Raw genomic sequence first — 23,302 nt, 5'->3', positions numbered from 1 at the left:
CGTGCCACCCACCACAGGCTGTGGCTCATACTGGCCAGGCCAAGTCCTGCCAGCTCCTCTTGGAGGGCTCACGGGAGCTCATCAGGACTGTGGCTGACAGTGGGATTTGCCACCTGAGGCAGTCACTGGTTTGCCATTTCTCTGGTGATTTTGTTCTCCAACATCCCCAAAGAGAAAGAGAGTGTTCCCATTTGTCCAAGAGGAGTGTCAAAGTGGCCGTAGGGTGCCCTAGCAAAGCCAGGGATTAACAAAACAATTCCTCTATCCTTGTTTGCTCTTGTCCATGTTTGGGGCCCAAGCAGAGAGCAGTTAGAGCTGCCAATGAGCTGCAAAAATGGTCTGGAGAACCTGACCAGGATGAGCAACACTTCGAGGTCAGGAGAGCAGGAATACTTCAGAAAAAATGACTCATTCCAGTTGAGGAAATGATGCTGCTGCTCCTGCCCTGGGCTCATTCTGTACTAATTCAATTCACCACTTGCTGTGCTGCACTAATGCAAAGGCAGGATGAGGAGCAGGGCAGGGAGAACACCTGACACGGGGCTTCAGCTCTGCCCTTTCTGGAGCAGGGGTGGTTTCTCCTTTGTTGGATCCTCCAATGGGTCGAATAGATTTAGAAACCCGGCTTGAGGTAGCTGCCTGTTCCCGACAAACCCGGCGTGCTCTCTGCAAATAAAACCCCCAACGCTCGCCAGATTTCAAAAGTGATTTGGATGAAGGAATTGTCCCCAAAGCAAGAAGTGCTGTTAATTTTCTCCTTCACTGCAGCAAAGCTGCTGGAGGAATGGGGCGGGGCTCCAGGCAGATGTCCCAGTCCCGCCTGGGTGCCATCGCTGGGTAAATCACAGCTCCCGTGAATATTCAGGTGTGATGTGAATAAAGAACACCGCTTTCTTTCTCCGATTCCCCAGGGCAGGACCTGCAGGAGGAAAATCCTTTCACACAAGCATCGCCAACCCCACAGGAGAAATGAGTGGGGTTCAGGAATGGGAGCAGCACAAACACCCTCGGAGGCTTCTGCTCTTTTCCCTCTCCCTCTTGGTACCTGGCCCTTCACCCTGGCACCCACCGAGGTACCACACATGCCCCCAGTGGACACTGCCAGCACCAGCCCCTCCAGTCCTGTCACCCCATGAGCAGGGCCGGGGTCCTGCTGACTGCCAGCTCTGCAGGCACTGAGAGGAGCAGGCAAAACCCCATCAGAAACCATCATGCCTGCAGAGAATGAACAATAAACTCCAACATTTCATTCTGGACAGACAAGATGGAATTTTTCAGTTTTCCAATGACAAAAAAAACCTGAAAAATGAAGGTTATTCGCCTAATTTTAACTCAGTCATTTATTTTCCTTTTTCCTCTTTGGAGGAAAGAAATGGAGGAAAGAAGAGGACAAAGCTTAAAACTTTATCAACAATTTTACGTGAGTGTCTTCCACTGAAAAAGGAGGAAAAGAACATCTTGGTCTGTTCACTGATAAACTTCTCATCCCAGCTGCTGCATCTTCCCAAAGTATCTCCCCAAAGCCCGTGGGGAGCATGCCCCGTGTCCATCTCCCTCCCACACCGACAGCACTGTCTGTATTAACAGCATCCTTAGCACTGCAGAAGTGCCACCACTCCCTGCTCCTGGCCTGGGTTTGCCCATCTGGAGGCAAACTGGAAATTCCAGTTCAAAGTGGAGCTCCCTGGATGGAATCTCATCCTGCAGGAACTGCTGATGGAGGGCTAAACCAGAACTGGGATGGAGCTCCTGGATTAAGGGAAAAACCAGGGGTGGCTAAAGATGCAATAAGGGCCCCCATGTCCAGTGGGGCTTTGAACTGAGGATTAGGGATGAAGCCATCAGGTAAAGGTGGAGAAGCTGGTGAAACTGTAATAAGACACAATTTTCAAAGCCTGTCAGATTCATGGGTTTGAAGTGGAAGAATGATTCATTCAAAGGCTAGGGTCAGAGACTGTGCTATTCATTCCCTCCAGCAGCCTCTGCTACACTACTCTTTGGGAAGATTCAGACTCTTACTTGGGAGAAGTAAAGCAACAGTCCATGTACCCACCCCACTGCCCCTGCCAAAAGTCTGATCATCCATTTTCGGGAGCTAACCCTCCCAGAAACCACACTCTGCTCACAAGTAATTCCCTTTATGCTGAAAAATAAATGAAAAACCCTCAAACCACCTGATGATTATTTTGTTTGGCCCATTGCTATTAAAAAAAAAAAAATCTCCCAATTCCTCGTTGGATGATTGCTCGTAATGCTGAGCACCAGCCTTGGTTTTGGAGCTATTAAGCCTTGTGTTAAATGTGAGTAAGCATTGGGTTTAGGATCGCTGGGGGAAATCCACCCCATTTCTGCTATTGCTCTGAGCAAAGCCATGCCCTGAGCAGGAAGTGTGGGATGAGCACTTTGGGATGCTCTTGGCATGGCAGAGACTCACATTCAGAGCTCATTGAAACTGGGGGGCTGAAATGTCACAGGTTTGGGTCTGGCCCTGTAGTTTCATAGAATATCCTGAGTCAGAAGGGTTCCACAAGGATCATCAAGTCCAGATCCTGGTCCTGCACAGACACCCAACAACCCCTCTCTGTGCTTGGGAGCATTAAGGTCCTTGAGCTTTGGCAGACTTCAAACCTGAGCTTTCGTGGAGCAGGAAGAGGTGGATGAGTGAGGAGATGCAAATGCAGATCTCACTCTGAGGCAAACCAGAGAAATGAGTTGCTGCCACTTTCTGTGGTTTTTTGCCCAGTCAAATACCACAGTCAACACACAGAACGTTATAACCAACCCAGAGACAACTCTGTGGCAGAAAATAAACGGAAGCAGATGAAAGAAACCGTCTTATTCTTAATTTACTCCAGTTAATTTTAGTCTAATTTGATCACAATGTTCTTCTGTAAATATCAGCCCTTCTTTAATAAGGCAGCGCTGGCCACAGAGGCCGCGATTGCGATGTAATCACCTGGTGTGTCGTAAAAGACTTTCTCTGTTAATTGTTAGGAGGAACTGGAGCTATTTTGAGGCAGGTATGGGATTGCAAAGAGAGATAATTATAAGATGATCTAATTAGTAATTATAACAGACCTCTCACAGAAATTGTTTTTTACTTAAATATTCCCCTGCTCCTCCTGAACAGCCTTCTGTGCTGCTGTCAGGGTGAGACTGGTGCCGGGACAGGGTGTGGGCACTGGGCTGCTGTGTCCCTGTCCCCATGGCCTCATCCCGGCATGTGATGGAGCCTCAGTCTTGGCATCAGCCAGGGGAGGGAGCAGGGAGACAGGCAGGCAGAGCTGAGACAGGAGAGGGTGCTCTCGCCGCAGCAATGGAGACGTAGAGGGACATGGGGTTTGCAGGGTGAGGGGTCCTCCCACATCTCAGGAATGCTGCTCCTCCCGGAGTCTGCAACAGCAGCAGAAATCAGAAAGGGTTTAGGGGAGATGGGAAGGCAGGAGAGGCTGCACAGAAAGCTGGGAGCCAGCTGGGAATGGCTCCTGTTTAATTTTTTCAGTTGTGTTAATGGACACAATCCCCCCAAACCTTCCTGAGACACAGCTCCGACCCCAGGACAGAGCCCGGGCTCTCGGCCACTGAGACACGTCAGGAAAGACGTCCAGGTGTAGAGAGGCAAAGGGCACAGGCACAGCCAGGGTGTGGCAGCTTTCCAGGTGGGTGGGATTGGATGAACTGATTTTGTACTGGTAGACGTCTGCCCAAATAAATTGTTGTTCAGTTCAGTTCAGTTGTAGCAGAATCCTTCATTCCAAAAGGGAAACTTTACAAACCTCTGCAGTTTTCCTCTCCCACTCTTCTTGCTACCTCTGCACCAGCCAAAGGTATCTCTGAACAGCAAAATACCTCCAGGTGCTGCCTGGTGAGCTGAGACAGAAACCAACAGTGCCAGGAAACGGAACAGCCCGACCTGAGGAGCCTCAGCATAGAAATCCTTGCTCCAGGATGCTTCCTGAACCTGTATCTCCATTTTCAGCTCTTTCAGAGGCACCACCAGGAGCAGTGGATGCTCCCTTTCCTTGCCACCCCAACACCATCCTACTGTGGATCCTTGTGATGCCCTGGGACCACCCAACATGCTTTGGAGGAATTCCACAGCTCAGCCTCTGCAGCAGGGACAGACAGACTTTGCTGCCAACCTTCTCAGATTGCCAAAAAAGGTGCAAGCTCAGGAATTAGGCAGAAAAGTATCAACAAGAAGGAAACTTCTGTAATGGAGCAGGAGCTGTCCCGACAGGGTCCTTTCTGCGAAGACAGGGCTGGGAGATGCAAGGAGTAATTTAACACAGCTACTGAAGGCTGGCCTTAAAGGATTTAATCCCTGAAATCCAGGCTCTAATTACGGGGCTGCACCAATTCTGACCCTGAACTGATGCGCTGCTTTTTAATCGAGTTATTTCTTCCAAGCAGAGCTGTCTCCAGGGGCTCACCTGGGCAGCAGTGTTAGCTCACAGCTGGGAATGGGCTAACTAGGCCAGCACTGCGGGAATTCTCTGGGATTGTTTTTTTCTGCACATCTCAGTGTCATTCCAGCAGGGAACACCCGCAGACAGGAACCTTTGAGCAGCACGTGTGTGTGTGTGTGTGTGTGTGTGTGTGTGTGTGTGTGTGTGTGTAGTGGGGGAGCCACGGTGAGAGGAGCAGGAGGTGGCAGGTGAGGCATGGGGTTCATGGTGCCCCCGTGTCCAGAGGGATGCTGCTCTGAGAGAGGGATGCTAAACCTGGAGCAGGATGTTAATTTGAGAGCATGATGCTAATCTGAGAGTGGGATGCTGATCTGAGAGTTGCATGCTAATCTCAGACTCTCATGGTAATCTAAATCTGGGATGCTAAACCAGGAGCGGGATGCTAATCTGAGAGCAGGATGTTAATTTTAGAGAGGGATACTAATCCAAGACCAGGGATGATAATCCAAGAGCAGGATGCCAGTCTGAGAGCAGGCTGTTAACTTTAGAGTAGGATACCAATCTGAGATCAGGATGTTAATCTGAGAGCAGGATACTAATCTGAGAGCAGGATGTTCCATTGAGAGCAGGATGTTCATCCACGACTGGGATGCTAATCCAAACACAGAGGTGCCCATTTCCCAACCTGCAGTGCCATCCCTGAAAAAAAAGAAATCCCCTGAAGCACCTTGCTGTGGTCCAGCTGCTGTTGCTGTGTGTGGATGGATAAATCACCACCTCCACCTCCATCCCGAGCTGGCCTGGAGCGGGATGTGCTGCATCCTGCTGGGTTATCACCATGGCTCCCACCTCTCTAATCAAGGCTTCTCACTCCAGACAGAGCTGCTGACCTTGATCCCTTCCAGTTCGAGGCCCCTCCATGGCAAAGTGAGTCAATTAAGTCCTGGTTCACAGAGAGGGCTAAAAACAAGGAGGGAAGAAAAAAGAAGTGCCCAACAACAACAAAAATCCACACTCCTGAGAACAATTTCCTTCTATGGATTTTTAAGACCAGTGGCTGGAGAATCACTTTCTCGTTTCTGTGCTGTCTCTCCAGTCAATAAATAAGAGGGAAATAAAGGATTTCAGAGAAAATAGAATGCAGTCAAAAGGTAAATTGTGGTCTTAAAAGCCCCTAAGAGACTGTCACTGACTTTGAAATGTTTCCTAGTTTGAGACCATTTCTTCCTGACTACATGGTTTCCGCTCCTTTATTTGCATCTCTGGGAGGTAATCTTTAAAACTGATTTTCCCCTGGTTGCATTTCATTGGCAAAGAAACTAAACAGGCTGCTGCATTACAGTAATAACATCAACACTGCAGCCACCTTTGCCTTAATTATTTCTCTGTCTTGCCAACAGAACCAGTTAAACGAGATTTATATTTGGGTGGGGAGGAGGGGGGTGAAGTGGAAAGTGTGTGGATGGGTGAGATAACCTGGAAAAACCAATTTCTCCCTTGTTATATGTCACCAGCAGTAAAAAAAAAAGGGTAAAATAATAATAAAAAATACACGAGGTAAAAGGTTTGGGCCATTTAAGTAATAATAATGTCAGCATTTCACCTGTCTCTTGCTTAATTATTTCCTTCTCTCAGCTCTGCCACCTGAACCAGTTTAGATAAGATTTCAGCATGGATAAAGAGGAAGAACCTGTATTTTCCAAAGCAGATAAGCTGCTTTTTCCAGTCGAAAGGAGAATACGTCACTAAAGCCTTCCCGCTGCCTACTCCAGATTTATCAACAGCCTCTTAGCAAAAGTCTTGCCACTAAAATCTTGTGAAGTTTTGCAAAATACTACCAGATAAGAGAGAAGCACTTGTAAAGACAAGAAAGAGGCTGGATGTGTGAAGTCGCTCGTCACAATCTGTGTCCGGCCAACACACACTCAAGGTCACCCCAAAAACCTGCAGGGAGGGGGAAACCTGTGTTTAAGGAGAGTCCACAGGCTCTCTTCACAGGCTCTGTGAAGGTCTCCTCGCACATGCGGGATGTCCAAGCTGCTTTCTGAGCTGTGCTTGACAGTCATTCTTCCAGACCTCCTGCTCTATCCTTTTAGGTCTCTCTCCTTTCCAAGACATCCACCTTTGCCCATCACCAAGGGGCTTTAGAACAGCACTGACTTGCCGGGAAAAGAGCTGGATGGAACATAAACCCATAGAATCACAGAATCCCAGAATGGTTTGGGTTGGAAGGGACCTTAAAGATTCACCTTTTTCCAACCCCCTGCCTTGGGCAGGGACATCTTCTACCCAACCAGGTTGCTCCAGAAAATCCCACTGCCACCATCCCTCCTAATCACCTTCACCATAAATACAGCTCTGATCTTCCATCTGCTTCTCTCTCTTTACTAATCACAGAGATGACAGAATCTCAGAATCCCAGACTGGTTTTAGTTGGGAAGAATCTTAAAACTCGTGGGCAGGGACAGCTTCCACCAGACCAAGTTGCTCCAAGCCCCATCCAACCATGCCTTGAACACTTCCAGGGATGGGGCAGCCACAGCTGTTCTGGGCAATCCTCACAAGGAAGAATTTCTTCCCAATATCCAATTCAAATCTCTCTGAGTTTAAATCCATTCCCCCTCGGAGCCCTTGCTGCCAGGGAGAGGAGGTGGGACACTCGTGCTGCGGAGCTGAGGGTCCCGGCAAGTTGGGATTCATGGCTCTGGATGTGCTGAACCCGCGCCTGCTGCTCCTGCGGCGCTTCCAGCCAAACCCTGCCAAGCCAAACGCGTTGTGCCGCTGCCAAGGCGCCCGACGCTGCAGATGGGCCTCGAGGCCAGTGTGCAAACATTGCCCCACACCTCGAGGCAGCCGCGAAGCCGCGGTGGGTGCTGGAACCCATCCATGAGCGGGAGACGATTGGGCTGAGCGGGAGCTGCTGCTGCGGAGGATGAGACGCTCTTGGCTGCTCTGCACTGCACGACACCTCTGGTACTGCAGAGAAGCATTTTAAAAGGGAGAGAAGCAGCTCCCCGGTACAAAGCCAAGAGTTTTTCCTCTGCTTGTACTGCAGAGTTTACTTTTATTATACAATTTTCACCCTTCATGGCTCAGATGTTTTGGCTGCGTTTCATTGCTGACCCACAGGCCAATCCTCAAAGCAGTATTTGCTCAGGGTTTTGCGTGTGTGAGGCTTTAAAGTTCTTCTTTTTTTTTTAATAAATTCAGTGTGGGAAAAACTTTTTTCTTGATTTTAAACAGGTAGGGGAGTGATGATGGATTTTTATGCTGGAAGGCAGGAGAACAGGAGATGAGGAAGGTGAACCTGAGCAACCTGGGATAGTGGAAGGTGTCCCTGCCCTGGCAGAAGGTTGGAATGAGGTTGCCTTTAGGGTTCCAACCCAAACCACTGTGGGATTCTGTGACTCTGTGGTGCCTCCTGGTCTGGGATGTATGTGCAGGGCAGAGCAAAGCCCTCGCTGCAGGAATGGTGCTTGTCCCTGTGCACCGCCTGTTGTCAGCTACTGACCCGTGAGAGCTGAGAAACTTCCCCAGGAGTCACCTCCCAGCTCTGTGCTCTCCTGATCCCTCCAAACCTGGAAGCTAATTGGTTGCTCCTGCTGCATCCAGCAGTGGGGCTGGATTTGGCCCTGTGGTTCTTCCCACACAGCCACCCTGCTGCTGTTTTTGCTTCTGAGCTCCTCCAGCTTCCCTTCCCCGGCCTTGCCTTCCCACCCTGCCTCATGCGTGATTATATTGGGTCTGCATGTGTAAGTACAGCCTCCTGCCATCCTAATCATCCAAAGTGGCTATTTGAATAACAGTTGTTGGTGCCTGTAGCTTCCTGTAATTTTCCAGAGGAAACAAATCCATGCAGACTGCAATTTTGTGCCTATGAATTTTGAATGAATGTCTCTGAGAGCCTCGATTTCTCTCTGCCTTCCGTCCTCCCCTCCCCTCCCCTCGCCTGCCTCCCAGGCCCAGCTGAGCCAGAGGCTGCTGCCAAAGGGGCATAACTGATGGCTCCTTTCACATGGAGGATTTTGGGCTGGGAAGGCTTCATCCCCTCCAGGACAGAGATCAAAACACAGTAGCATGGGCAGGGCTTGATGGGGGATGACTGAGTTGCATCCAACCCATGGGAACAGATTTGCTCCACAGCAGGACAAAGCAGAGCATGGAAGAAGAAGCATCATTTGAGTACCAGGTGTCAGGATTTTTCCTTGTGTTGCTACTTCCAAAGTAATTTTGGGAGATCCCCGACCACCCAGCTCTGATGGTGGTCCCCATGCTTTGGGGCTGTTCCTGCTGGTCAAGCTCTTCACTTTCTAACTCAGAATAGCTGGAGGACATTTCTCCTCCAGTGCTGATCTTCCCCATGGCATGTCCCTATTTATTGTGGAATAATGGAATGGTTTGGGTTGGAAGAGATCTTAAAGCTCACCTGTTCCACTCCCCTGCCATAGGCAGGGAACACCTTCCATCATCCCAGGTTGCTCCAAGCTCTGTTCAACCTGGCCTTGGACACTGCCAGGGATTGGACAGTTTCTCTGGACAACCTGTGCCAAGGCGTCCCCATCCTCACAGGGAAGAATGTCTTCCTAATATCCAACCCAAATCTACTATGTTTTATTTTAAAACCGTTATAACCTTCTTCCTCTCCATTTTGCCCTCCTGTTCCTCTGCACCATTTTATGACACTGAGGGTTCTCATTTTTTATGACATTGTTGTTTTTAAAGTGTTTTTATCATCTGTTTTATTACAAAATTACCATAGAGCACCCCAAGTGCTGTAGGAGTGAGGAGGGAGAACGGCTCTGGAAATGCAGCAACTCTTTCCTGAACATCTTGCAGCCTCGCCAGGAACGGGGTTGTGATTTGGTGATGGATGGAGTGCTTGTTATCCAGTATATTTTTATCCATCCATCCATCCATCCATCCATAAAGACTTTGTGATCCCAGTGGATACAAGGCACTATATAAATGTAAATCATTATCATTACCATTAAATACCTTCTGTATCTTTAAAACCTACCAGTTGGAATCAGATACGTACGGGGCAGCTGCTATCTGGGTTTTGTTGGGAAACCAAATGTGAGAGCTGTGATTTTTGTCTTCGTTAGCAATTAAATGGGATCTCATGAAAGACTCTCATTTTCTGTCGCAATTTTTTCATGCTGCCACTGATTTGAAAGTCACTTCTCACCCACTAGGAGAAATCTCTGCAGAATTCCCTAGCAACAACCTGAATAAGAAACAGCCACCTCGGGTACGAGGATGGTCCCGGGATTATCTGAACCCACCTCAGCGCTGTGAGGATGGTGAGAGGATCCACGGGGTCACGGGGAGGAGAGTTCAGCTCCTCCATGATTTATGACTCAGTGGAGATTACAGACACTTGTCTCCACAACTGTGACTCTGCAGTGTTTCTGCTTGGCCGCTGCCCAACCCCGGGGATGAGTGACTGCACCAAGCTCCTGGATGCCCTCCTGTTGCAGCCGGAGCCGCAGTGAGCGCAGGCACCATATCCATAACCCAAAGGCCCCTGTCCTGCCTCACCCTGCTCCCTTTTCCTGCTCTTTAAGGGAGGGATTTGAACCTGAGGCATCTGAAGGATTGCACATGGTGGTTTTGGCACCACAGAAATGACCCCAGGCTGTGTGTTTCCACTGAGGTCAGAAATAACTGGATTCCCTTTTTGCTCATGGGACAAGGCGAGCAGGCAGCACTCTGAGAGCCCCTGTCCCAATTTTCATCTCCTCTTTGGTTGCTAAAGCCTGTCTTCTTTCCTGCACTTCCAGGAAAGCCACCTAGTGGCAGCTACTGACAGCTTCTCCCTGTGGGAATTCATCTCCAGCTGCATTATCCTAGAGTCGTAAAACCCTGGAGTGATTTGGGTTGGAGGGGACCTTAGAGATCATCTCATTCCACCCCCCTGTCATGTGTCATGGGCAGGGATACATTCCACCAGACCAGGTTGCTGCAAGTCCTGTCCAGCCTCATGTTTGGGAGCCAGGAGCCTGATCTAAGTGCACTTTTCAGTGCATTTTTTTAATCCTTCTGATGCTCCATTGGCATTTCTCAAAGGGAGACGACTGATGCAAGGTCAGGTTACACTCAGAACATAGTGAAGGGCAGGTCCTGGCCCCAGAAACAGGAGATCAGTTGTTCTGAGCCCCCAGGGGACTGTCATCAACAGTATTTTATTTCCCCTTGTCATGACAACCAAGGGGATGGATTTGGAAACCTTGGATGTGTCACAGGTCTAAGCCCTGGCCTTTAAACCCCACTAACCTGCAAGAAGTGGCTTGCAAAGGTTTTGCAATATTTAGTTAATGGAACAAGGCTTTTCCTAGTTCTCTATTTTTTTCCCATTTTTTTTCATTCTATTTTCTCCAGCCTCTCAGGAGCTGCAGCCTCCTGCTGCCCAAGGGAAATCTTCCATTTAGCTACATTTTCCTTTCTCATTTCATGCTGTAATGGGGATTCATCATAGGTGTTAAATCCATAATTTGCCATGAATCCCTTGTCTCTCTCTGTGGAGGTCAGAGTTGAATTTAAAGAAACCTGATATTGTAGCTGCCCCTGGGGGAGAGCACCAGACCAATTCCCCGGAGCAGGAGGAACCTGGAGAGTCCTGGGTGGGTCATGCAATGCCATGTCCATGCTTTCCACCTCTCTGCCTGCTGAAGGGGGCAAATTTGAGCACATTAGGCACCTTTAATAAAAAAAAAAAAAGAAAAAAAAAGAAAAAAAAAAGAAAAAAAAAAGAAAAAAAAGGTAATAGCCCCTTCCAGAGGGTCATTTGTCCATCTTGGCATGTGAGAAATATCCTGAGGCAGGAGAGGTTATTCTCCTGTTAATTACCAAGGATATCCACAGGTCGGTCATTAAGACACGACTATCCAGTTTACAGCCCAGCTGGAGCCAAAAGGAATGCCCCAGCTGCAAACCCATCCCAGCGCTCCTGCTGGGGAGGCTGGCATCCACCATGCTGACAGGGGCACCAAAAGCGAGGGGCACCGGGAAGGCACCGTGATGGATGTGCAACAGTGCGATCCATCACAAGGCTCCCAACCCTTCTTTCACCACGAGCTGGGAGATGCTGGCTGAGCTGGGAGCTGTGCTGGGAGATGCTGGCAGCTCTGCTGGGGAACCTCAACCATCCAGTGAATGTCAGAGAAGCTCAGGCGCAGCGGGGCAAGGCTGGGCAGCACGTCATGGAGCAGGGAAATGCAAGACAAGCAAAAAAGGGCTTGCCGAGCTCCTGGAGCCAAGGAAACAGCATTCCTGCAGGCTGGGCACGGACAGAGGCTGGGGTCCCTTCAGGCTGCCTCTCCCACAGCGGCTCCTCCGGTTTCGGGGCCGGTCCTGCCCTGCCGAGCCGCCGGTCCATTTGTCACCCGGGCGATCGATAGCAAAGCCGGGGCTGTCGCTCGGGTGATGTCACGCTCCGAGAGCCTCGTTCTTCTCTGCCGGCTGACAAGGGGAGAGGGAGTCAATACTTGTGTCAGGTCACGAACAACCCACCGAGTTCCCGGCGGTGGCGGCTCCCGGCGCTGCCATGGGCATCGCAGCTGGGAGAGGCACAAAAGGGGCTGCTGTGAGCGCAGAAGCAGATGCAGAGGAGCACGGGCAGGATGCTGATGGAGGAGCTGGGGTTTGATTGGCAAGAGGGAGACTCGTGCATAGGAGTGAAAGCAAAGCGGGCTTTGCACGTGCGGTGGGTCTGCTTGGTGCAGAATGCGAGGTGTCAGCGATTCAAAAGCGCATGAGGCAAAATAATGCTCGCTGTCCGCAGGCATCCAAGGGAGCTGGGGACGCTGGGAGCAGCAGAGGGAAAGGCTGGTGTGATGTGGAGCCGCTTGTGCAAACTGGGGGATTGCAGAGAGATGCAGAGGGGTTGTGCCCAGAGCAGGAGGGGGTGCAGACACAGGACCGAGGGATGAGCACAGCAGAACAGAGTCCTGACACGCACTCATTGTTTCACAGCACCCTCGTGGCCATCAGAGCCTGGAGAAACGGGGGGCCAGGGCAGTGACAGAGCCAGCAGAAGGGGTTGGGAAGAGACCAAGGGATGACTAAAAATCAGGAAGGTTTTTTTATCAGCCCTCTGTGCTTTGCATCCATCAGGCCAGCCCAGCCCAGCAGACTGCAGAGAGAAGCCAAATGCTTTGTGTTCGATAAAACCACGGGTCAGAACCATGATGCCCTCCCTGCATTGAGACAAGGAATCACAGATTGGTACAGGAACACGAACATTAATCATTTCTATCTGTCTCTTCCTATTTACTCTGTGGAACTTCAGTCTTCAGTGTGCAGGTAGGAATGCTGGTGTGGCTCTGAGGGCTTAGGGAAGGGAAGCTTTGATGGGAGAAGTGACATCAGTCAACCACAGGGCCCAGGGCATTAAGAAAATACAAAGTTTGTAAGAACTGTGCGAGCTTATCTGGAGCAGGGTTTGAGGGAGCAGAGGCAGCATCTGCTTAGTGCTGGCCTGGCCCTGATGTGACTGAACACCAGCCCCTGCTCAGACACAACCCTGTCCTGTGGGGAGGAGACCATGGAGCTGCCAGGGTGGGCACACAGAACCCATGGAGATGCTTCAAAGGCTGGAGCACCTCTGCTCTGGAGCCAGGCTGGGAGAGCTTGGGGTGTTCACCTGGAGAAGAGAAGGCTCTGGGGAGATCTCTGAGCCCCCACCAGTGCTTAGAGAGGCTCCAAGAGAGCTGGAGAGGGATTTTGGACAGGGGATGGAGGGACAGGACAAGGGGGAATGGCTTCCCATTGCCAAGGGCAGGGCTGGATGGGATATTGGGAAGGAATTGTTCCCTGGGAGGGTGGGCAGGCCCTGGCCCAGGGTGCCCAGAGGCAGCTGTGGCTGCCCCTGGATCCCTGGCATTGTCCAAGGCCAGGTTGGACAGGGCTTGCAGCACCCTGGGACAGTGGAAGACCAGGGAAGCAGAGCTAAAGGATCTTTGATATCCATTCCAAGCCAAAGCATTCCATGGTTCTATCATATTTATAATTTTTAATGTCTGTAAGGTGAAACAAATCCCTTCCTTCACTTTCTTCTCCCCATGTTTGTACAGCTGCAGCTGTTACTCCACTGCTATGACCCTGGCAGAGACTGAGATGGGTGGCTCTGTCCCATGGAGTGTTTCATCCTGGCACCCACCACCAGCCCAAATGCACTTACTGGGGATGTAAAGATGTAATTTTGTTTGTCTCCTTCAAAGTAAGTGTGATAATTGATAAAAGATTCGTGTTAATCATAAAAGCATTGGGGTTTGTATAAACCAGAATACTTAGGTCTGAAATGAAGCGTGGACATTAGATAGAGAAAAATATATATGATGAAATAATTCTGTTTAAATCCCCCTGTTATGAATATTGTGTTTTTTAGTAAACTGTATTTGATACTACTTTGTAAAACAGGGGTTTCCCATGGCCTGAAAGATATTGCAAAATTAGATTTCCTGCCTTTGTATAATCAATTGCAACCTGAAAGATTTTGCAATACCAAATTTCCTGCCTTGGTGTAATCAATTGCAACCTATCCATTAAGACCAGACCCCCTAGGTCTACTGTTCCTTATCTACCAGGACCAGATGACAAACTGTCCGGAGACTACAGAGAAAATCATCCTATAAAAAGGAGCTGCAAACCAAGGTGTGATGGAGCGTGGAGTGGGCGCTGACCCCTCACGTTCCCCAGTGCTGCTTGCTCATCTATATCAAATAAAGCAATCTAAATTTTGCTAAATATCGAGACTTTGTTTCTCATTTATAACATAAGGATTACAGAGCTCATGCAGATGCTGTCTTCCCATCTCCTCCTTCACCTCTTCCTCTTCCTCCTCCTTCTCCTCACAGACAGGTTGCAAACCCCTCCAGAATGGGGGAAGCAGCACTTCCCAATACCCAGGTGAAAGCCACCTTGGGAGGACCCATCTCAAGACCCATTTTTTTAGCCCACAGTCCCCCTCTGTGGACTGTTTTCCAGCCCTAGACTGCTCGAGGCAGCAGCTGTCTTTCACCTCTGAGCCCCTGGGTTTGCTTGGCAGGAATGGTCAATCCCATGGACATCCCACTCCGGAGCCACACAGGGACATGAGCAAGGAAACCCGGCCACCCTCTGCTATCAAAGGAGCTGGCTCAGAGAGCTGTAAACTTAAAACTTAAGCTGCTCAGACATGACATCAAATATTTAGGTTATTTGGGATTTGTGCTCGATTGTTTGATGTTTCTGTTTCATTCCCAGTAGAGCCAGTTGCTGTTTTGCCACTGAAAATATTCCCAGCAGAAAATGCAGCTTTGTGAAGACCCAAAGTTGTTCAAGGAGAAGTGACTGTCTGGAAGAAAATGATCACATTTTCATCACTCTTTTTTTCCCCCTGAATTGACATCCCAGCTCTACATGCTCTGAATTTTTGCATTCAGAGAATTGAATTCTATTAAAAAGTGTGGAAAAAGGGTTCCAAGCTGAACTGTTTCTGGATTTGAAACATCACCTTCTCACATTTTCTCCTAGCAGCATTACAAACAAATGTTGAGAAAAGGCCTTACCCAGGACATAACCTCTTTATTTCCTGATCAAACTCCACTAAAGAGCTTGAAAGCTGGGAAATGCAGATGTCTCAAGCTGCCAACCATCATTTTGGTAATGGGAAAGCTTACTCTGCTCTGCAGGGGAAGACTGGAAAGACTTGGCAAGAAAGAGGATTGGAATAAAATAAAAAAAAATAAAAAGAAGAAAATGCCTGTGATTGAATGTGGATGCACTTAACACCCCAGTGACCCTCCTCCTGTCCCTGCCTTGTGCCACTGTAAGAGAGACAGGAGCTCTCACTTCAAATTAACTTAATCTGTTGAGTTAAATAATTCATGTTGATTTAAGAAAGCTTTATTCCTAATGGGACACACGTGAAGACAGAGTTAATATTAGAAGAGGCCGCAGAGGGGAAGAGAGAGGGAACTAAACTATAAAAGGTGGAGGTACAAGTTAATTGGCTATCAATTATTAACCTTAAGTCTCTGGAGGCAGCACCCCTGCCTCCCTCCTCAGACCCTCATATTCCCTTTTTCTGCTTGTGGCCAATTTCCCACTGGCACCTCAGGGACCGACTTTTCCCTGTGCCAAGCAAGCGGTGCCTGCCAGCTTCCTGGGACGGCCTGAGGTAACGTGGCCAGGCTGGAGGTGCCACATCTCCCACTGGGCAGGACAGACCAGGACAGCCTTGGGATGCTCCTGCCAACCTGCCGTGAAGGAGAGGAGCCATTTCGTCATCCGTCTGTCTCATTGTCCTGGTTCCTCCATCCTCTGGCCATGGTGGGCCATGCCAGCCCTGGTTACCGGAGGCCGAGGTGTCACTGCAGGCCGAGGTGTCACTGCAGGACAAGGTGTCACTGCAGGCTGAGGTGTCACTGCAGGCCGAGGTGTCACTGCAGGACAAGGTGTCACAACAGGCCGAGGTGTCACTGCAGGCCGAGGTGTCACTGCAGGCTGAAGTGTCACTGCAGGCCAAGGTGTCACTGCAGGCCGAGGTGTCACTGCAGGACAAGGTGTCACAACAGGCTGAGGTGTCACTGCAGGCTGAGGTGTCACTGCAGGACAAGGTGTCACCCCAGGCTTAAGTGTCACCCCAGGCCGAGGTGTCACCCCAGGCTGAAGTGTCACTGCAGGCCAAGGTGTCACTGCAGGCTGAGGTGTCACTGCAGGCTGAGATGTCACTGCACCTGAGATGTCACTGCAGGCCGAGATGTCACTGCAGGCTGAAGTGTCACTGCACCCAAGATGTCACTGCAGGCTGAGATGTCACTGCAGGCCAAGGTGTCACCCCAGGCTAAAGTGTCACCCCAGGCCGAGGTGTCACCCCAGGCCGAGGTGTCACTGCACCACAACCACGTCAGCACCACGAGCTGGGGCTCCCCTCTCCCCCCTGCTCCCTCCCAGGGAAGCCAAAGCTCTCTTCAAAGTTTCTCCTCGCTTGGCTGCCTCCGAGATCTGGGAACTCAACACTAATTAACGTGTCTGCAAATCCCAGCTCGGCTGCCGGGGCCTCCAATTCCTTCACGGTCCCGCGAGTGCAGAAGGATCCACGAGCGAGCCCTCTGGCTCCTGAAGCTACATGGCTGGCAGATGCATATTTTAACAACACACATCTGTTGGCAATATAATCTCTTGTATTTGCCCTCCCTGCTCTGAGCTTTGATGGAAGACCGGAGGGAACTCTCCAGTGGTTACAGCCAAAGTGTTTGCTTTGCAATTTCGCTCGATTGCAGCCTGATTTTATTTTTAAATTTCTCCAAGTCCTAATCAGGCTCTTACTTTATTTAATTAATACCCTGGCTTAGTTAAATAGATCATAAATTAAGCAGCCCTGACATTAGAGATGTACCAGGTAGCAAATAGCCCTCCAGTGGCTTCCCAGAGCCTGCCTGGCTTGGGCTCCCCTGCCATGCTTCCTTGACATCCTTTGCTTGCAGAAAATCTGGATGCTTCCATATGTCCCAGATCCCATCTCATCAGATTTATCAACCTTCTGTGCTTGGGGCAGATATCCTGAGGAGATTGGGCAGTGACTCCTTCCCCAGAGAGTTTGGGCAACGGTAGGAGGGAAGGTGAGGGAGACCTGGAGAAGGGGAACCCTCCAGCTTTGGGATGCATTAACAACATTTCCCAGCAATATTTCTCCCTGCAACTGCATGATGAAAAGATTATCCCTGATGCTGATGGCATTAATAGGCTCATCTCTTTGAATGTTTGGACTTCCAAGGCTATGGAATGATCTGTTCCACTACATTTAACCATGTAGATTTGAAAACAATGTGACAAAACCTTAAATATTTAATTCAAATATGGTGTAGCTCTGCATCTGAGCATGGAAGTAGGAGGCATCAGCCCCATAAAGCTGTTGTCAGACATGAATGACAGCAGTTGGAGCCTGAATCAGGAGGCATTAGGGGATTTCTTGATAGCTAGGAAGTAGGAAACTGGCAAAGACAGACAAGGCAGCACCAACCCATACAAAAAGCCAGGCAGGGTTGTTTTTCCAGACACAAGGCTGGGGGTGATAGAGTGGGATAGAGTTCCCCAGAACTGCCTCTAAGACCCAGCTGGCCAAAGAGCCCTTTAGTCACTGAGAAACTAGAAGCAGATGTCGGGGTTGCAGCCACTAGAGCCCCCCATCCACCAGACCCTCTCAGCTGTGCCTCTGCTATGATCCATTGCTTCCCTGAGAGCTGTGTGGTTTGCACCCTCCTCCAGGAATGCCTTGGGGATCTTCTCCTGCCCAGGGGAAGTCTGCAGCCTCAGGTGAAGATGGGCAGACTGGGATGAAGGAATGCTCCGCAGGTATCTTCCTGTGAGTGGCTCAGGCAGCCTGGCAGATCCCTTCCCAACTCAGGGAGATGAAATCTGGGAGATCCAGCTCCTTCCAGACACAGCTGCTTGGCTCACTACTGCAGCAGGCTCACTCACTGTGTGCTAAGAGCAGAGATGCCTGCACAGCTGGTGGTACTGCACATCTGGAAGTACCAGAAATGTCTCTCCCCCTTCACAGACATGTGTTACCCCCTGTCACAAGTGAGTTCAGCCTGACAGGCTGCACATTGTCCCCAGCTGTCAGAAACACAGGGCCTTAAGGCTTCTACTCTTCATGTTCCACTTCTGTCCCCTCCACTGGGGTTAAAAGAGCACAGATCCCACAGCAGCCCCTGCCCTCGCTGCCAGCACAGGACACCCCATCCCAAAGGAACAGCGAGAGCTGCTGGTCACCAACCCCCTGCAAAGGCAGGATCCTCACCCCTGCCTGCCCAACCAGCCTGAAATAGAATCACACAATTTCCTGAGCTGGAAAGGACTCACAAGGATCATTGAGTCCAACTCCAGGCCCTGCACAGACACCCCAACAATCCCACCGTGTGCAATCCTGAGAGTGTTGTGCAAATGCTCCTGGAAGTCTGGCAGCCTTGGGGCCATGACAACTTTTTTCCCCTCAGAACATCTGCACAAATACCCCTAAAGTTAAAGGTGAGCTACCAGTGGGTTCCAAACCCACACTGGCTGATCGATTTGGCCTAAATTGAACAAGCTGTAACTTTAATTTTCTTAAAAGGAAAACACTCTGCAAATATAAGTTGCTGAACATCTTAGGTAAATGTACCAATTAGCAACTACCATGTATATCCACATAAACATTAACTACCATCTATTCAACACATTCCATAACCCCAAAGATAATAATGATTTCCTTTTGATCCATAAAAACATCTCTCTGCTCAATCAACACTTTGCAGCAGCTCTGACGTACACCCTGGGACTAAATTAGTTTTGAAATCTTTAGCTCTAATTAAATAACATTATTTCTTTTGTCTGGCTCCTGCAATGTATTTTGCTTTCACATCAGAAGGAGGGAGCCCAGGTGAAGGAGGGGTTGTCGGTGAGCAAGACAACGTTCCCCTTTCCCATTCATTTCAAGGATTATTTCATGTATGGGCACATGTCAGAGCTCTGAGCTGCTGCCAAGGGTTGATTGAGCAGAAGGAGGAATCAAAGGAAAATCATCATTATCGTCAGGGTCAGGGAAGGAAGGGATGGCAGCTGTGAAAGTTTGGGAATAGGAAATATTGTAGGGCTGTAGAAGGGGGAAAACAAATGCAGGGGAAATTGCAAAGCAGGAATTGTAACTCATTTTCATAGTGCAGACTCCAGTGAGGTGCACCTTCAACCACAGCTGGCACCTTAATTCACTTCTTCTGGCTGCTTAAAACTAATCAGTGTTGATCTGACTAAAAGCACTGAAATTTTTGATTTGGATATTTTTGAAACGTTTTTTTTTTTTCTCCTTAGAAACAAACCAGGAATAAAAACAACAAGGAAAAAAGAATACCAATCTTCAATTTAAACAAACTTAAATATACAAATGGTTTCACTTTGAGGGTTGAATAATCAGGACGAATCTGGGAGCAGCAATACAGACTGGGTTTTGTCCAAGCTGTTCAAGAAAAATACCATTTTCATTAACTTCTCTGAAGCCACATCCATGCCGGGAAGCCTTGTTGACGTGCCTGCCTTTTCCGAGCACTCCTGTGGGGAGAGCCACCCTCCCACTCTGCCAGATGGCCAACAAAGCCCTCCAGCTCTGCCAGTGCTCCCCACCCATCTCCCATGTAAAAAGATCCTCTACATGATTTTGGGAGACACTTCCAGTTTGCAATCCTAGGTGCTGCTCATGGGAAAGATTAATTACTAAGAAATGCAGGGTGATAAAATATTAGTATGTAGATTGTTTAAAAATACTGCAATAATATGAAACCAGCCTTTCCTCGCAGGGTGGAGTCGTCCTGGCCCTGTAGGCAGGGTAACACATAAGTGATGACACTGACACTCTTCATATCCTTAAATTTATGGACAGACTCTGTTGAATTGGGGCATAAATTCATAAAGCCGAAGTGCCAAACACTTGGTGCCTGTGTTACTCCTAGAACTGCCATACTCCACCCCAGAACTGCTTCACTATCCAAGCAGCTTCCTTTGATCTTCTTCTCAGCACTGAGCTGCTCCCCCACCACTCTCACGATGGATTCATTCCCAGTGCTCTTGATCCAGCACCACAACATTTTGTCAAAAGCCACTGAGTGTGACCGTGAAGGCAGTGAAACTGCCAGCAAATGCCCTGAGGGTGTGAGGAGCCAGGACTCACCCAGGACAGTCAGCCGGGCAGGTCTGGATCGGATGGCTGCTTGGATGGCCTGGCACTCGTACACGGCGTCATCCTGGAGGTCAGCTCGCAGGATTTTCAAGTGGTGCTGACCCGACAGATGGTCTCCTACAACCAGGTAGCGTGGATAACCTGCCAAAAGCAAAGCATGGGTCAGGAGGCAGCTGGAGCCATGTGAGCCCAGGGATGAGGAGAGCAGAGCACAGGTCCAGAGCCCCAGCACTCCACAGCAATTCCCAGCATCCACGTAGCCCAAAGAGAGAGAGGGAGAGAGAAAGAACCTGCCAAATTCAGGAAAGAGACTGCACGTTTTTCTCTACAGGTTCAAAAAAGAAGTGCTGATGAAGGAGCATTAACTGAAATCCCAAGGAATCATGGGATCATAGAATGTTAAGGTTTGGTTTTGACCTTAAATATCATTGGGACCCAAGTCCCCTTGCATGGGCAGGGACACCTCCCACTAGATCAGGTTGCTCAAGGCCGTCTCCAACCTGGCTTTGAACCCTTCCAGGCCTGGGGCATTCACAACCTCCCTGGGCAAGGAAAAGGGATGAGCTCTTTCCCCAGGAAACCCACAACGTGCTGCTCCTCTGCTATCCATCCCGGAATATCCTCAGTTCCTGAAGTCAGCCGTGGTGACACCCTGGGATACAACCATGACTAGCTCTGTGTAAAGCCTGGGCAGGGCTCTGGGGGAACCAGCAGCTCTGGTCAGCCTGGCTGGACACACAGGACGGACACAAAGGTGCCACCCCACCGTGCTGCTGTGCCCAATGCCCTGTGTAACAGCACTGGCACACACTCGTGGTTCTGTTGTTTCTCGAGTTATCAACAGCAGGATTTGCTCTCCTGAACCGTGAGAAGTACAAATGATGGGTTTGTTTGTATTGTGCTAATTAGACACTGGCTGAGCTGGTATCATGCGAGCTGGCAGCTCCTGTGGCTTCCAGCAGCCCCGGCTCCATTAATTGTGGAAGTCATTCACATCAGCTCACTACTTCACTGGAGCTCTTGTTACCCAGGCATGTTGCAAGGTCTTGCATGGGAAGCTTAGCTCTCTAATAGATGCAAAAATTTTGGCTCAGAGCTTTGAAAAACAGGCAAAGACAGGGCTGCTCACTCGGGCACGGCTGTAAATGAGAAATTATATGTATTAATAAAAAATAGACATAAAGAAGAAGCAGGCACTGCACTTTAGGCAAGAGCAGGGTCCCTGGAGACCAAAAAGCATGGAGCCTCCCCTGATTTCTGAATGCTGCCTCTTGCCCTGGGGAAAACTCTCTCAGGTCACCAGGAGCTGAGCAGTGTCACATGTGTACAAACTCTGCAGAGCCTGGGGGGGACACTGCAGCTCCTGAAGGGCTCCATGTCCTCCCAGGCTGTTTCCAGCAAACATTCTCCTTACTCACATGAAATATTTCAGTTCCAAATCAGTGTTTTCCAGCAAAATATACAGAATAAACTCTAAACTTCCCCAGTGTTGCACCAGTCTTCACCAGCTGCAATTAACCCTCAATCACAGTGTGGGTGTGGGATTAAGGAATGTGAGTTCTGAGGAATTTGGCCACCAAACTATAATTTGCCAAAACTAAAGTTTGAGGAAGCCACGAACACTTGTCTAAAGCAAACACAGGCTTGTGGGTCCCTTCAAACGCAGGATATTTTATGGTTTTTTTTTCATTTTTGAGAATATCAAAACAGGCACTTTCAATATTTATAATACATTTCATCCCACATTTTGGAAAGGTGACATTAGTTTCCAAGGAAATCAAACCAGAGCTTTCCAAAGGGTCAGGTAACATTTGTGGGAGCCAACAGTTTTGTTTCAGGTCAGAGCGAAACATATTTTGGTTTATTCCAAACATCAGTGCCTGTGTTTGGGTGGACTGGAAGGCGTTAGAGTTGAAATGAAAACATTATTCACCAAATAAATATTGGGCAAGGAGAGCTCCTGCTTTGTTTATAGAGGGTGGTGTCCCAACTTACTTGAGAGATCCCGTCCCACTCCAAGGGCCAGCCCGTCCTTGATCCAGAGCACGATGCCATTGTACTCGGGGATGGCACAGAGCAGCGTCACCGGCTGCCCTGCGATCACCACCTGGTCCTGGGGCTGCTGGGTGAACGAGGACGCCTGGCCTGCACAGGGGAACAAGAGAGGAACAGGACTCTGTCAGCTCTCCAGTGGCTCCCAACACGATGCACTTCCTTGGGATGCAACAGGCCAGGATGCTCCTGGACAGCACAGCACATTCCACAGCACAAATGGGAGACCGAGCTCTGCGCTGCTTAATTATGTGATTGCTTAATTATGTGACTGCCCCATAGAATGATGGGCTGGTTGGAAAGGACTTTAAAGCTCATCCCGTCCACAGGGAAAAATTCCTTCCTAGTATCCCATCCATCCCTGCCCTCTGGCAGTGCGAAGCCATGACCTGTGTCCTGTCCCTCCATCCCTTGTCCCCAGTCCCTCTCCAGCTCTCCTGGAGCTCCTTTATGCCCTGGCGGGGGCTCTGAGCTCTCCCTGGATCCTTCTCTTCTCCAAGTGAGCACCCCTATCTCTCCCAGCCTGTCTCCAGAGCAGAGGGGCTCCAGCCCTTGGAGCATCTCTGTGGCTTCTCCTGGACTCATTCCAGAAGCTCCACATCTTTCCTGTGCTGAGGACCCAGAAGTGTCCACAGAAGTGGACACAGCACTTAGAGACAAACAAATATTTGCAATAATTTTTCTCCCTAGGGGGAAAAAACCTCCAACCAAGAGGCACCAGCATTTCCTATAACTGTTTTATTCCAAATTGTGGTGACAGTGTTTCAGCCACAATGATCACAGACAGAGAAGCAGCAGGATATTCAGTAGCAGCAATATTTTATATTACACATAATAAAAGAGGATGTTGGTCCTCTGCTTCTGAGCCTTGCTCCCACCTCACGTGCTCTCTGAAATCAGGATGTTCAGATAACAACCTGCTATAAAATGTGCAGGAAAACAACCAACTGCTGCTGTTCTTCTCCCTCCCCAGGTGTAACCTCCTGGCATTTACTGGGAGCTTCCCACACATCTGGAGGGGAAAGGAAGGCCCAGCTCTGCCTCAACACTGCCTTTTGCAGAAGCTGCATTGTCAAACTCGCCAATCTCTCTCCTCACCCTTCCTGAGAACGCTGCAATAACAAATCCCAGCCCCAGACCATCT

At 49.5% G+C, this 23,302-nt stretch overlaps 1 protein-coding gene across 1 annotated transcript in view; it reads right to left on the bottom strand.

The window, feature by feature from the left end:
• The window catches only part of KIRREL3 (kirre like nephrin family adhesion molecule 3), a 138,808-nt gene that overhangs the window by 76,421 nt on the left and 39,085 nt on the right, over window positions 1-23,302 (bottom strand). Inside the window, exons 4-5 of the mRNA XM_062508538.1 lie at window positions 22,102-22,251; window positions 20,098-20,247 (exon numbers count right to left, since the gene is read on the bottom strand). Coding sequence (XP_062364522.1) covers window positions 20,098-20,247; window positions 22,102-22,251 — 300 coding nt within the window. The remainder of the gene's footprint in view (window positions 1-20,097; window positions 20,248-22,101; window positions 22,252-23,302) is intronic.

The sequence above is a fragment of the Cinclus cinclus genome, chromosome 25 (assembly GCF_963662255.1).
Source record: "Cinclus cinclus chromosome 25, bCinCin1.1, whole genome shotgun sequence".
Classification (NCBI taxonomy): domain Eukaryota; kingdom Metazoa; phylum Chordata; class Aves; order Passeriformes; family Cinclidae; genus Cinclus; species Cinclus cinclus.
The sequence above is the reverse complement of the archived record's forward strand: the minus strand, read 5'-3'. Positions and strand labels throughout refer to the sequence as shown.